The sequence below is a fragment of the Sinocyclocheilus anshuiensis genome, unplaced genomic scaffold (assembly GCF_001515605.1).
Source record: "Sinocyclocheilus anshuiensis isolate Anshui unplaced genomic scaffold, SAMN03320099.WGS_v1.1 scaffold502, whole genome shotgun sequence".
Lineage (NCBI taxonomy): Eukaryota > Metazoa > Chordata > Actinopteri > Cypriniformes > Cyprinidae > Sinocyclocheilus > Sinocyclocheilus anshuiensis.
The window spans coordinates 1,993,480-2,008,752 of NW_015544194.1; the positions used below are offsets into that span (position 1 = coordinate 1,993,480).

Genomic DNA, 15,273 nt, shown 5'->3' on the forward strand with positions numbered 1-15,273 from the left:
TACCATGTGTTTACTAGTCTGAGAGTGTGTATGTATAACAGTAAGTCGTTTTGAAAGTCACTGTTCATTGATTTATGACACTAAAACAGGGCTTTATGTTGTCATACTCACCAGAGGGGTCATTTCTTTTCATGCTGCTGGTGCCACTGCCTCCTCCATTGGAGCTGCCGCCAAGGCCTCCGTTGAAGGCTGCGAGGTTCTCTGAACTGTAGGCCCGCAGGACAGATAGCATGTTCATCTGATGCTCCAGGTGGGCTTGACCAGGCTTTACCAGGCCAGGAGGACCACCGCTTGGGGAAAGAAGACCAAGGCCTGTCTGCTGCTGCTGCCACTGCTTCTCAGGGGTGGGAGGCTGAGGAGGAGAAAGGCCAGAGCTTTGGGGGCCCATAGTCAGCTTGCATCTTTGGATGTCCTTCCCTGACAATGGAGATTCAGGAAGCATTTGCATGGATCCACGGTCCTCCTCCTCAGCGTCACCCATCTCCATCTCTTCTTCTTCCTCTGCCTCCTCTTCATCATCAGAACGCATATGCCTCTCTGTAGCAGCGAGGTTAGGCAATGATTTGTCACGACTTACTTCATCTTCTTCAGACTGGCCGCCATGTTCTTCAGATGCCTCTATTTCGCTGCAGGACGCCTTGTCGGATAGGTCGTCCAGGGGGCCCTGACCACCCATATCACTGGGCTGAATTTGCTGCTGGTCCAGGAATCCCACAGGCCCTCTAGCAGAGCCATCATACACAGGACCAAAGGGCTTGTAGAAGTCACTGGAGAACGTGCCCATGGAGGCTCCATGCGGGGGCTGCTCCAGATGGTTGGACCAGCCTGCTTGTCCCTTCAGCTCCCCAGACTCAGTCTCTCTGTCCCTGGACGGGGCTCCCTCATGGTGATGAAAAAGGCCTGGTGGTGGTGGAGCCAAGCCAGTAGCTTTTCCTGCATGGGAAGGCTCTCCGAGGAGGTGCTCCTTAGCATCTTTTCCTGGGCCACACTTGCCTTTAACCAGGTGGTTGGCTTGCAGGTGGAGGGCCATCAGCTCCACAGAGGCAGTTGTGAAGGAGCAGAAGAGGCAGCCATGCCAAGCGACATTGTCCTGGATGGTGATGGAGGCTCCAGGGAGAGACCCTGCTTCAGGTCTAAAGGACAAATCCAGAGGCTCATACTGGGAGCGGCCACCCTCAGCTGGCTTGACGTCACTGGTGGGATTCTCTTCCTGGTTGGCCTCACTGGCTCTTTTGGTCTTGGCCTCGGCACTCTCCTGGCTAAAGTGCTGGCCATGCAGCTGACTCTCTCTCATCTCTTTTTCTTTCTTCACGGAGACAAAGCTGTCCATGAACGCCTGCAGGGAGCCCTGGAAGTTGACGCCATTTCCCACCATACTCTGGTAAGCTCGGCCCAGGTCGGAGAAGCTGGCAGGACTGTCCCCTGCAGAGGCTGGCCCCTCAGGACTCTTCATGCTCTCCGAGGTGGGCTCTGACCCTGGTCCGTGGCGATCACGTTCCCTTTCACGGTCTCTGTCTCTGGGTGAGAGCATTCCTGGTGGTACCCACTGGTGTGGGAGCATTTGACCCCCTCTGAAGTCAAGACCAGAGGGCATCACCCCTTTGAAGACCCCGCGAAGGACATCGGGGCGAGCAAAGACTCCAATGCTACTGCTGTTCTTGGCGTGGTCATCCTTGTTTTCAGAAGATGGAGGGTGGTTGGCTGAGGGGCCACTTCCATTCTGTCGCTCACGGTGGTGGCGCTCCAGGTGGTACTTCAGAGAAGCTGATTGAGTGCCTGCATAGTCACAATGAGGACACCTGTAGGGCTTTTCACCTACAGTGAGAGTGATAGAAAGAAACAAAGACAGACAGGAGCTGATGTCAGTACAGCAGTAATAATAAAGGTGCCAACAACTCAGCAGGATTTGAGAGGAGGGAGGAGTTTCAATACGGGTCGATCCAGCTCAATCCAGATCCTAGGAGTGAGCCATCACTCACGTCAGCGCCGTAAAAAACATATCACCATATGGTGCCTTCAGTCCACTACAGAGATCATATTTTCAACTGACAACAAAACTGTCTGGATGTTATCTCTGCTCACATGGGGAACTGCAGGCTCGTGGTGCTGCTGGTTGCTGCTGTCTTTCGCTCCCTCACTTTCTGTCTCTCTCCTGGCCTTGTCTGCTGTCAAGCCTCTACCTTGGTGGTGGAGCTGTTCTGTGGACATTCTCTATTTGCAGTTTATCATTGTGAGGATAAATCAAGCCCCACAGAAGCTCTTTATTCCCCCCGGAGGACAACTGTGACCCCTCAGTCCAAAATGCACCCAATAAAAGGGCCTCATTTGAGAGTGAAGATAGTCCAAATTATATAAATACACCATATGTGGTGCACATGAACATTCCTCATAAGGCAGCCTCATACTGTGGATTACAAAATGCTAACCAGCATGAAATGTACTGTAAAAGAAGGCATGCAGGCAGTTTAGAAACACATGCAAATGTACAAGAATTCTTGTTAAAAGTGAAAAGGAAGTAGCTTTTAACAAGAGAAAGAGTCTAAATTGCATTTGCATGATCCGATCAATATCGATATAAAATACTTTCTGACAACAATTAGAATAGGCTTGGAATGAAAGCAAGATTTATAAGATCAATAAGCAATAAACTAAATGCAAGGCTTGATTTTTGAGACCCCAATGTTTCAGGAATTTAATGGTGACGTGCGAGATGGAAAAAAAAAAACAGTGAGAGAGGGAGTTTCGAGAGATATGGGAAAATGAAAATAAAAGCATGTTTGTCGATGTGTGTGTGCGTGGCTATAAACGCTTAGATTATACACATGGAAAACATTTTTTAACCCAGAAAAAATGTTGCATTGTTACGCAAGACTGGACTGAATGATTTAAGTCTGGCTCTGTAGTAAATCATGGATATAATTAGCAAATGGCATAGTGCTCAAGTAATTTATCATTATTTGGAGGGCGCCATTCCAGAAAAAGAATGGAAGATCTGCAGACCCACTGCACAGCTTCCTAAATAAAGGATCTCAAACATAAACTCAATACTATATTGATAAGGAACAAATATACAGAGGGACATAAAGTGAAGCGCAGGAGAGAGGGTGAAGAAAAAAAAAGAAAGGGGTCTTTTGTTCTTTTACACAAGAGTCTTTGAAGCGCATATTCAAGACATCATACAAGATGAGCTTTTAACCCAATAAGTGCTTATCCTCTGAGCAGAATAACAGAGGCTTGGTGTGATTCAATAAGGAAATGTCCTTGATGCAAATGATCATTTTCAGTTCCTTTAACTGGAAGGAATGATATTCTGTACCCAAAATTAGAGTACAATTAGAGTGATCTGCTTTTCTCCACCCCATCTTGTGCATCTGCTTAGGAAAATACTAATAACATTTCAATTTATTTGTAATTTTAAAAAACATATTAGGACAAATATTACGCTAATAAATTATGAAATGCTAAAATTATAATTCAGGCCAATCGAATTATTATGCATATATAGACCATTATTTATGTATGCATATTTTTTGTTTGCTGGTTGCATGTTTATGTGAGCGTGTGTTCAAGTGCCTGTGTAAGTCTCTGTGCATGTGGCATGTTCTTTGTGCACCATTTGGGCTCAGTAAGACATCTGCTCCATCATACGTCAGGGGCACGTGTGACATCTGGGGAATATACTGTATCCTGCCTTGCAACATTACACACAATTTACTGCTAAAGGTCATTATGTACCCGTTAATCCACTTTTAATTGATATCCACACAAACAACACAACCTCAGGGAAACAAAATGGATCGCCAAGGCAGAGAGGTAAAGAGATTATTATTTTTCATCTTTTGAAATGAGAGAGTGCAAAACTCCCAAAAAAGTTTCCAATGCTCACTCTTATGGCTGATGGACTGTGTTAATAAAAATAGGGAGGAAAAATACATATCAAATTGCCATCTGGTATAGTGTGACAGGCTTTCTATAAATTACAGAGACTTCTCACTATGAGTAGTACATATCCATTATCATTTCGCAAGTTCACTTCTAACGGAATGCTTTCAGTCTCAACACTTGAAGTCCAGCGCAAACTGATTTCATATGGATTTGTATGATTTGTCATGACTCCATAGTAACAGTTCAGAATAAACACCCACAGCCTTTACAGAAGGGCAATTAAAATAGTCAATAGATATGACATACTTTAAGATGAATTTCCATATGGCTTTACATAATGGTGAGAAGACTGCATTCCGAAGGGGGATAGAAAGAGAGAGAGAGATTGACTGCGCTGGAAAAATGAATGTGTTTTTTTTTTCTTCCTTAAGCTATGCTTTATCTACGCCAAATGTAGAAACAAGAATGTCAAGGTGTTCGAGTTCTCAAGCCCTACACATAGTACCCACAAGTTCTATTTACATTTTAAATTATCCTTTACTGTATGGCCCATTACTTCAATCCTTCCATTCATCTTACTTTTAGAGAACTAACTCACCATGTAGTAAGCAAATAAGCATTAGCAGAGAGAACAAAAACAAAACTAAACAAATACGAATGAAACAAAACCGCAAACCACACACCAGGCGACACAGTCAAATTTTCTACTGGGAGTCTGCTGAGTGACCTTTGTAATTTACAATGCTTATGGTTTGGAACAGTAGCAACTGACCACGGACCTGAGTTTAATGGCTCTTTCTCCCTCTTCAAAGTAAACCTTCAAAATGTTGTTCGATACAACCATAAACCTCCATCCAGCCGTGTGAGCCAGATCTCTTCGGTCCAGACCAAGTCTCGCTCAAGATGCGTAATGGCTCCCAATCACCAAGGTGAACTCACACGGCCGATGCCTGTCTGTCCCCTGTCTCTCTTCAAACAAAGGTGATTCATCTGGCGTGTTGGTTCTCCTATAGCCTCAAGTTATGCGTAGCCATTGTCAGGAGCAAGGACCTTTTTATTTTTTATCTACAGCTGCTTACTGCTAAATACTGCCTTGTCCAGAAGGGGACAATCTGTGTCTCTAATTGCTGTCACTGAAGCCTAGATTCATTATGTGACTTTCCCATTAAAATGTGAGCATTAATTTGTATAATGAAATATCACCCACTGCAGTGTTCATTAGCTGTGGCCCCACACTATACACTGCACAATGTTAGCTACCTAGAAAACTGTGCTTAATTTCACTAATGGATATTTTCCCGCTCACTGTTGGAGAGGAAATTAATACTGTAACATTAGCTCTTTAACTTTTGGAGAAATTTAAATTCACTTCATTCCTTTCAAGCCGACGTTAGAGAGTCATTAATCTAACATTGTGTCGCACAATGCCCTGGCCTCCTCAGTAAGCAACGCCATTGTGATGGGATAACGGCATCGGGATTGAGGCCCGCTTTGTGTCATCCACATGTCTGATTGCTTTAAATCAGGGCAGGATATTTGTTTAATGTCAACGGCATAGTTTCAGCCTGATTGGAAGGGTCTGTTGTTCCTGTAAATTATTCGAGCAGAGCTAGACCGAGACCTGTGCCGTATCTCCGATGTCTGTCAGCCGGGAATCTTTATGACAAACCTATAACCGATCAGCAAAGAGTCACACATCTTGCAAGTACATCAGGGCCAGTGTAAATTGCTGCATCGACAGAAAGCGAAGCGTCCGCGTGTAAACGCGCTCGGGCCACACCGCACACACGGGGGTCCATCCCGTCAAGCGGCGTGAGTGAGTGAGTTGGGACGAGGGCCTCTGTTTCCTCTCGGCTGAAATACGGCCCTACTGGGGACCCTTACCCCCTGCTCTGAGCAGGCATAACTCAACCTCCCTCAGCTAAAACATATTTCCCCACTCCATCCGCTGCTCTCCTGCTAGGAGGATATAACCAGCCTGTCTAAAGCCTTAACCTCTCTGTTTAAATGTAAGTTTGACACTCTCGTATGTGTGATATTATCTAACTATATGCTGCATAACATTTTTAATTAAAATACATTTTTCATTTAAAAAAAATTTAATCATATTTCCTACTTATTTTCAGTATTTTCAAGGAAAATCACTCTTTCCAACTACCTCCCAGTCATCATTGTTGTTGTCAAACTAATAAACTGTAATAACTGAAAAAATAACAACAACAATAATAATAATAATTATTATTATTATTATCATTTGCATATTAAAATGCTGTCATTGTTTAGACACTCATACACATAAACAGAGACAGCAGTGTGTTGAATCTAAGGTGACCTCTGAGTGCTTATCCTGGTTATCCTGCATGTTAACTAGGCCAGCTGTGCCTGCTAGTGAGCCTCAGCCTTGCTCTTGGGTGGAACAGCAGGGTCTCCTGACAGCCACCGGACCAGCACTGCTCACATCATTACTCTGCTGGGCTGGGGCGTCCTGCCTCACATACCTGAAGTTCATTTATGGGCTCAGAGTTTTTAAATTCCACTAAAGTGGGCATTTTAAAATGTGCATCATTAACGCCAGGCAAAACTGTGATTAGGTTTAATAGGCACATACTGTACATCACTATATACAGTGGGTACGGAAAGTATTCAGACCCCCTTAATTTTTTCGTCAAATAAATGCAAATGCCTAAAACTTGCTTCTTGGACTTCTCACTCACCTGTATGTATTCTTAGATGGACCTTCAGATGGTGGGATGTGCGGAAAGATTTGCCACAGTAGGGGCAGTCCTTCAAGCTTGAAGCCACACTCCGTTCCCGGTGCTGAGTAGTGGGGGGCTGGACAGCACTCACAGGTTTCGCCATCTCTTCCCCGACATCTAAGAAACAGAGACCCAGAGAGAGACATAATTCACAGACTGTTCTGTTTCACTTCAAACCGGCCGCACGCCAGAGAGGTTTTTTCCGTCTTGTTTCTTCTGTTGTTCTCCATCCTTTCAGTTTTTGCCACCCAAATCTGTTAACGCCACACAAAGTCAAACACATCAATGAGTTCATGTGCACCACTTTCTACCTCCCCACCCTCCGCAACCTGACAGAACGCTGACAGTTCAGAAGCTTTCTTTAGCGATATCACCCTGACCCCCACCCAACTACACTCACGTCCCAACGTTTTATCCAGCCTCTCATCATCTGTAGTGGGAAGCATATGGCAGATTATGTTGAAATTAACAATACAGGGAGGGGGAAAAAATGAGAAAACAGCCATGTCAGCAACAGCGTCTTCGCTTCACCGCTGTGCCCTGGGTTTGACAGGTGACGTCGGTAGGGAGCTTGATGGAAAACGGTGATAACGAAGGGCCGCTCTGATTGAGCAATTGTCACACCAATAACGTCTAAGAGTGTCAACAAGTCCACACTTGGAGATAATTAGTCACTATGCTTATACGTGAGATGTCAGCAGTGTTACCCCATGGTGAATTACAGGGGGATCTCATATTGTGTGAAGCGTTTGACACTCCAGAGAAGTTAATGTGATACAAGACCAGGTCAGGTCCTTTGAGAAGCTACAGTTACCTACCACATGTGTTGCCTACCATACATTTGGTCCCACTTTATATTAAATGGCCTTAACTACTATGAACTTACATTTAAATTAATCATTTGGTACAATGCACTTATTGTGTACACACATTGTACATATATTTTTAAAAATACCTGCATGTAATTACACTGTTGACCCATCCCTTACACCTTAACCCACCCTTAAACCTGCCCATACCACCAAACCTGTCCCTAACCTTACCTGTATCCCACCTCAATAGCAGCAAAAGTATTTGCAATACAATATGAACACAGTAAGTACATTGTGCTTATTTCTTGATGTAAGTACCTAGTAAGGCCACTTAATATAAAGTGGGACCTTATTTTTTATTTTATTGCATTGTATTTTATGTTTATTCTGTAAACCCAACATCAATTAATAAAAAAATAATAAAACTAAATATATACAACTCACAATAATCTAAAAAAATAGATATAAAAAATAGATACAGTTGCCTACTAGAGATTTTTCAACCACATATTGTATTGTATTTTATTTTATATATGTGTGTGTGAAAATAAAAAGCTGATATTTGCTGTTAAAACCAAGATAAAGGACCAGGTCAGGTATTTTATGAAAAAATAAAATAATAAATATATATATATATATATATACATATATATATATATATATATAAAATACATCATCAGATAAATACATCATCATCATCATCATCATCATTATTATTATTATTACTATTGAAATACCTACAACTAATGCCAAGATTTGTTTGTAATATGTAACCTACAAGATTTTCTGTTAAAACTGTTGCACATGCTTTAAAGCAGTGCATGAGCTGTAGTGTTCAACTGGGCAATTTAACTCTTCATAAATTCCTCTGTAAAAGTTAGGGGAAAAAATGCTTCTGTTAAAAATCAAAAACTGTTGTATCATTAAGAAAAATCTCCCATATGCACACATTCAGACCCTAAAACACATTTACCCCATAATGGCAATTGGCTTTGTGCCTTAACTTCAGCTCAAGACGGTCTGTGAGCATGTGACCAGCGACAGTGCAAAAAAGCGTTTGTAAATGCTTATTTCTGTGCCTACACATGACATGGTGTGTGTGTGTAGGGAGAGATGTCGTCTGAATGGCGCAACCCACTTTAGCAACCATTTGCCTCAATCAAAAGCTTTTGTACGAGTAATCTTTCTTTCTTTCTGCACTTTTTTTTCTCCTCATTTCTCTACCCTCTTTTAAGAATCAAATGAGATTTGAGAAGTTAAAAAAGAAAGAGTGAAGTCAGCATCTCCTTCTCTCTTGTGACTGATCACATTCCTGCAATTTGCTGCCTCCGTTTTGCCTACACGCATTACATTGTGATGTGTGCCCCCATTTTCTGACCCAAACATATACTCACAACGAAACAAACACAAACACTGACTCTGACCCACTTTAGCTTGGTACCCAGACACTTACAAATATTACTCCTATTGGCAAATTTTACAGGCTTTTAGCGAAAAGAGAGAACGTTATTGTCCCACAACCACACACACACCCACATACACACCATATATTGTATATGTAAGTGTGAATGTGGCATTTGAGTGCCAATCATTACTCACACAATATTAAACGTTCCTTTAGATCCAGATTTTAACATAAACCATCAGTCATGTCGCTCTCATTCTTACTTACATACTAGAACATCAGACAGACAGATACATGAGCATACAAAGCCTTTACAGGTAATACTGTTCTTTCATCTCTCTCTCAGTTTCTCTCGCTCGCTCTTCACACACACACACACACACACACACACACACACAGGCCAGCAGGGCCGTCTTTAATCAGCTGACTGCTCCCCAGCTTTTAATACGGCTGTTCCAATTACTGTAAAAGTCATCCTGCACCAAATAACCACAAATATTGACAGTTTATTGCACAACACATTTATGACATTTGAAGGTCACCCCATATATTACGCATCATCTCTCGGCCCAGGGTGTCTGGAACAGAGAGATTCTCGATAACCCGCCACCTATAACTATTTTCTGCATATTGATTTTCCATTTCTCAGCCCTTTTTTATGCAAAAGAAAAATCTGTAAGAGACACAGCATTAAAACGATTGTCACGAGCGAGCCACGGCCTTCATATATTATCCTGTTAAGCCTGAAAACAATAACTCTTTAGTCCAGGGCCTAGACAATACAGCAAAACATTATGAAATGCTACACTGTTCTTTTATAGATGTTTACAGTCTGACTAATTAGACATGGGGATAATGAAGTTACATCTGTAATTTATGATTAACTTGCTTATTGAAACTACGCTGCTATCAATCATCTCCATCTCCATAAATATTTCATCGACCACTGGATTCACTTATGAGGTTTTTGCTGCCGTAACCAATAATAAAGAGCATCTCCAAGCGCGTGACACGACATATCAATATCCTTATCTCATTGTCCCTTGAGTTTGTCGCAACAAACCGTGGCGGTTAATGGCACATACGTGTAAAGTGAGGTGTTTAAGGCGATTTACTGGACCGGCGTTATAGAACATGCCAGAACAATAGACTGGAAGCAGACAGGAGGCCACTGGGAAAAGCCATCTGGGAGGAGGTGTGTCGCTCACCCTGCTGTCTGCTTGGTCTCTTTGACATACAGTACACACACTATTATGGAAGCTGCTGTGTGTGTGTGTCTATAAAAGGGAGGTAAAGGAAAATATGTTTGTCTCAGTGACATTAAATGCATGTGTGAGTGTGTGTACAACCTCTCAAATCTCTCCAGATGGACCACACCCTGTTCCCACTAATAAAAAAGAAACAACAACAAAGGCCCACTATGACAACTCCCCCCCCCACACACACACCTTTAATGGATCTCTCACAATCACACTTCCACTCTAAATCAGTCTGTGGTTCTGATTACTCGCATATCACTTTCAGAGGGAAAAAAAGAGAAAAGAAGCAATCATAAAAACACAAGATGTCTCCCCTATCCATTAGAATAATGTGTCACGTGCCACAGTCAGTCATTGACCTTCCTTCCTCTGTAGCACCCGAGGAAAATGTGAGAGAAACATTTGGATTTAGATAGTAAAAAGCAGAGAGAGAGAGAGAGAGAGAGAGAGAGAAGGTAAAATGTGATGACATCATTTGAAAGGCATTAGGCTTTTAAAAATGCACCCGGGGGGAGCTGATTTCCTTACGCTGGAGCAACACAACACCATCCGGCTGATGCGCACACTGCACTCTCTCTTTTTTGATTTGGACCAGTGCCATCTTTGTGAACAGTCTGGTCCAGGCGAGTTAATCAATTTGAGGTTTAGTTACACTGCTGAGGCTAGCATTCCGCCGACTGCTAGAAAGTAATCGGAACTCGCAGAATTTATTAACCAAACACCAATTATCATTAAACACCACTGCATTATCCCCTCCTTTTACTACCTGACAAGGACTACTTAATGAAATTTTAGATTAAAGTTATTTAGCCTGCTGATTTATGATGGCTAAAAATCCTAATGTAGCCCCTTGGCACGGATGCTCGCACAAGCAGTTATTTATTTTATTTTTTTTTTTAGGAGTACACCAGGGACCCTGAACCCTCTGTGGTACCAACGCAAGTCCTGCCCATGAATACAGAGGGGAAAAAAAAAAAACGAAACTGTCCAAACGCTTGTAAGATTCACTGGACGTGAGAGCAAGCCCTATCACTTGCAGGCAGTACACGCTGACCTGTGTGTCAATGAGGTAATAAATTCATGGAGGCAAACTAGAATTTAAATAAATAAACACTAAATTCAAAAAGTGTTTACCCCCTTTCTGTTTGTGAGATGAAACAGCCGCAAAATGTGCTACATATAAGGCATGTGGGTAAACAGGGGCACCAGCTGTTCTTTGATGTTAATAATGGCATTTATTATTAATATTAATTAGACTGCATTCAGCAATACATTTGGGCCATTTCCAAGTCAATTAAGCAAAATGGCATTCGGGAGATGTTGAAACGACATTTTAAGGCAGGTGTTCGGCGGTCCCCTAATAAAACATTTTTGCTGTGACTGAAAAACAACCCATTTTCAACAGATTCTGTTTTTTTTTCTTGGGCTGTAGGAAAGCAGCATTTTCTCGCTCCGAGCGCTGTCGTTTTTTTAAAACAGTTGTAGTTAAACATGAACAGCCTTGGTCTGGAAATGTTTTCGTGTACCCCATAAATGATGCTAAACAGCTTGAAAATGTTGTAATTCTCTTTATCTCTGTGCATTTTTATATATAAATATATATGTATAGTAACTATATATGTATGTAAATATTAAATGTACAACCTAGTTCTGCTTGTTAGCAAATGCCAAACCAGATAACAGGCTATCTATCTAACCATCCATCCACACAGTGAAGAGCCAAACTCCACAGTAAATATCAGTCTAAAAAAAACACAAAAAAAACGAATTACTGCCCACATGGCGGTGGAAGATCAGATGGGAAGGTGAGTGTGGGGGGAGGCTATGTTGTTGTCTATATAATCCTTACTATATCCTATGTGTAAGTATAATCACACACACTTAGGCACACAAAACACAGTTTTAAAGCTCCATTCTCTGTAATCTGGACCATGAAAAAGGGGGCCGCTAGCACATTACCTCCAGCTAGCACTGATTTGGCAAGAGGGCCCAGAGTTTTTTTTTAAAGCTTGTGGAGGCTCAGCCATACAATGGTACATTAACAATCTGTGCGTTCATTTATCAGCCTATGCGATTTTGGACTCTGTGTTTATGGCGCAGTGCACTTTTCATCGCTGAAAATTAATGAACATGCCTCTCCTCGCAACAAACATGCACCTGTGCCGCCATGATGCTAATCACAAACATTTATATTTATTAGCGGCAGCCTGAGTGAAAGTAGGATTACAAGAGGAGGAGGAAAGATTGTCCTTTTTCTGCTTTGTGAACAGAACACTGCATTTCTCTCTCTCTCTTTCTTTTTTAGAGCACATTTGTTATGCCTGCTGGCGGAAGGGTCAGGTGAAATTAAGCTTTAAGTATTCTCCCTCCGACTGTAAGAAGTTAGAAATCTTCCTCGACTTAATATGCTTGACTAAATCCTCTCCACCGATAACATCAATAGTTCAATAGTTTAATGGGCGACATAAAGCACAAGAAATTCGACATGAATCTAGGATCTCGGCCAAGTCACGCGCGGCTCCGTCACAACTGAAATCTGATGAGTGCGTCTCGGGTTCTTGAAGACGTGCCCTTCACAAACACCGAGCATCATGCACCAACACAACAACATGATAGAGTCTCAGGAGGTCAGGGAGGTAAAAGTGGCAGAATTGTGCAAATGAGCCACATTGACAGCACTCCTGACTGGAGAAACCCTCTCCCATTCTCTCTCTCTCTCTCTCTCTCTCTCTCTTTTCCTCTCTATCTCTCTTTCCCGACTGTAAGAAGTTAGAAATCTTCCTCGACTTAATATGCTTGACTAAATCCTCTCCACCGATAACATCAATAGTTCAATAGTTTAATGGGCGACATAAAGCACAAGAAATTCGACATGAATCTAGGATCTCGGCCAAGTCACGCGCGGCTCCGTCACAACTGAAATCTGATGAGTGCGTCTCGGGTTCTTGAAGACGTGCCCTTCACAAACACCGAGCATCATGCACCAACACAACAACATGATAGAGTCTCAGGAGGTCAGGGAGGTAAAAGTGGCAGAATTGTGCAAATGAGCCACATTGACAGCACTCTCGACTTGAGAAACCCTCTCCCTCCCTCCCTCCCTCTCTCTCTCTCTGCCTCTCTATCTCTCCTTCCCTCCCTCCCTCTCTCTCTCTCTCCCTCTCTATCTCTCCTTCCCTCCCACCATCAGTGACAGAAGGTGCGCCTCTCCCTCTTTAAAGGCTATGCCTCTGTCGAGCTGAGGGAACAGGAATGGTGCCATAAGTTTCCGCCTGGCACTCGCCCATCTTTGTTTGCTCCTCTCGAGTTGCTTTCAGGCTTCAAAGAGCAGCAAATTAAAAAAACGAGGAAAAAAAGAACGAAAGAAAAGAAAATTAAGATAAATAAATTAATAAATACGCAATGAAAAGAAAGTGAAACCCGGGCTGCTGAGGAGGCAGTGAGGTCTCACTAACTTTATTATTCTGCAAGGTGATCACAGCATGCAGAGGATCGGAGAGGGACCGCCGTGACCACTGCTGGCCTGACGCATGAGAGGAGACGTTCTGCCGTGATCAGAAGCCACAGTGAGTTTGCGAGGGCCCTGAGGGTGGGCATCTTATTACAAGTCCCACTTCAGTAAGGCTGGCTGCTCTTAATCGTGGTAAATATTCATTGGACGCCCACTTTTTTTTTTTTGTAAAATGAGCAACTTTATCATTAGTGAAGCCTTGGTAGATGCTGTCTGTTCAGGGCTACTGCATTCTCTATGGTTAAACCGTGAGAATGAGGACACTACGATGCAGAAACTATACAATATGATCATAAAGGGATAGTTCATCCAAAAATGTAAACGCTGTTGTCTTTTGCTCACCCTCACATCAAAAGATGATATTTTGAAGAAAAAAAAAAGTCTCAGTGTTTGGACCTCACTGACTTTCATTGTATGGGCAAAACTGAGGCATTTTTTTTTAAATATCTTCTGTGTTCCACACAAGAAAGAAAGTCATACATGACAGTGAGTTAATTTTTGGGGTCTAGTAGTTACCATTTCAAAAGCCTTTTTGACTGACCAAAAAAATGCTTTTAACCAATTTTTTTACAAGGAAGGAAGAAAGAAAGAAAGAAAGAAAGAAAGAAAGAAAGAAAGAAAGAAAGAAAGAAAGAAAGAAACAGACTGTTGTGAAGCTATACAGAATTTCATGCATCACTTAAGCATGGTGCTGTAGCTTTAAAACTCTTTCAGGATGGAAAATAAACCCTCCTCGCCTGACATTGATTTCCTATTCATTTTTCCACCCGACCAAATCAACAACAAGTACACCAGGCAATCATAAAGCTGACTTATACATCCATTTACAGCACCTTCTAAATCCATTAGCATCCCTCTAAACCCATGCGCTTTGAAAAGCCATTCCTCTATCGCTTTCATTAATGAGAATTAAAACAATACTGATTTACTTGAAGATATTAGGGAAATTACCATACGGATGGTCTGATCAATAACAACATTACCAAACTAGACATCCACAAAGACTGACACTATAATGTGAAGATGATGAATAACACGCTGGACAACATTAACGGCTCTTCCCATCCGCACGTATCGCCTTAACCAAAAACCTGCATCTTGACAGGAACTGTAAAACGTGGCTTTTTCGCCTCAGCCACATGGGACTATAAATTGTGCGGGCAAGGACATCCCCAGTTTTACTCTTATATGCACTTGTCCAGTGTCTTGGAAAATGAAATAAAAAGATTTATCATGCCGCCCTAAACACAGGAGAGTCTCATGACTGAGCAACTCCATCAGAATACATTTCAAGATGCTGAGAGCTGGGCAGAGAAGCTTTAAAACTGTCCCTCCCCCGCAAGGTTACATCATCCATCAAAAATAGCATTGGACATCTTTTATTTAACCCACATTAATCTGAGTGAGATGTCTGAATGAAGTCTGATAGAGTAATTTTAGAACAAAAAAATATCTACAAACATCAAGGCAGGATGAGAACTGTTGGAACACAGACTGTGGAGCAAGACTGATATTAACAGGGTCAATTATGTGCTGCTCTTTTTTTTTTCTGCCTGCCCCCCCACTAACTTTTCAAAAAAATGTAATAAATAAATAAATTGCATCACTTGAATGCACATCTTGTAATGAGCATGTTTATATATAT

At 42.1% G+C, this 15,273-nt stretch overlaps 1 protein-coding gene across 7 annotated transcripts in view; it reads right to left on the reverse strand.

Moving 5' to 3' along the window:
- LOC107696660 (zinc finger protein 536-like) overlaps positions 1-15,273 on the reverse strand; it is a 199,813-nt gene that overhangs the window by 58,370 nt on the left and 126,170 nt on the right. For all 7 annotated transcript variants that reach the window (XM_016497117.1, XM_016497118.1, XM_016497116.1 and 4 more), the window contains 2 exons: positions 6,600-6,758; positions 112-1,815 (listed from right to left, as the gene is read on the reverse strand). In XM_016497117.1, the coding sequence (XP_016352603.1) occupies positions 112-1,815; positions 6,600-6,758 (1,863 nt within the window). The remainder of the gene's footprint in view (positions 1-111; positions 1,816-6,599; positions 6,759-15,273) is intronic.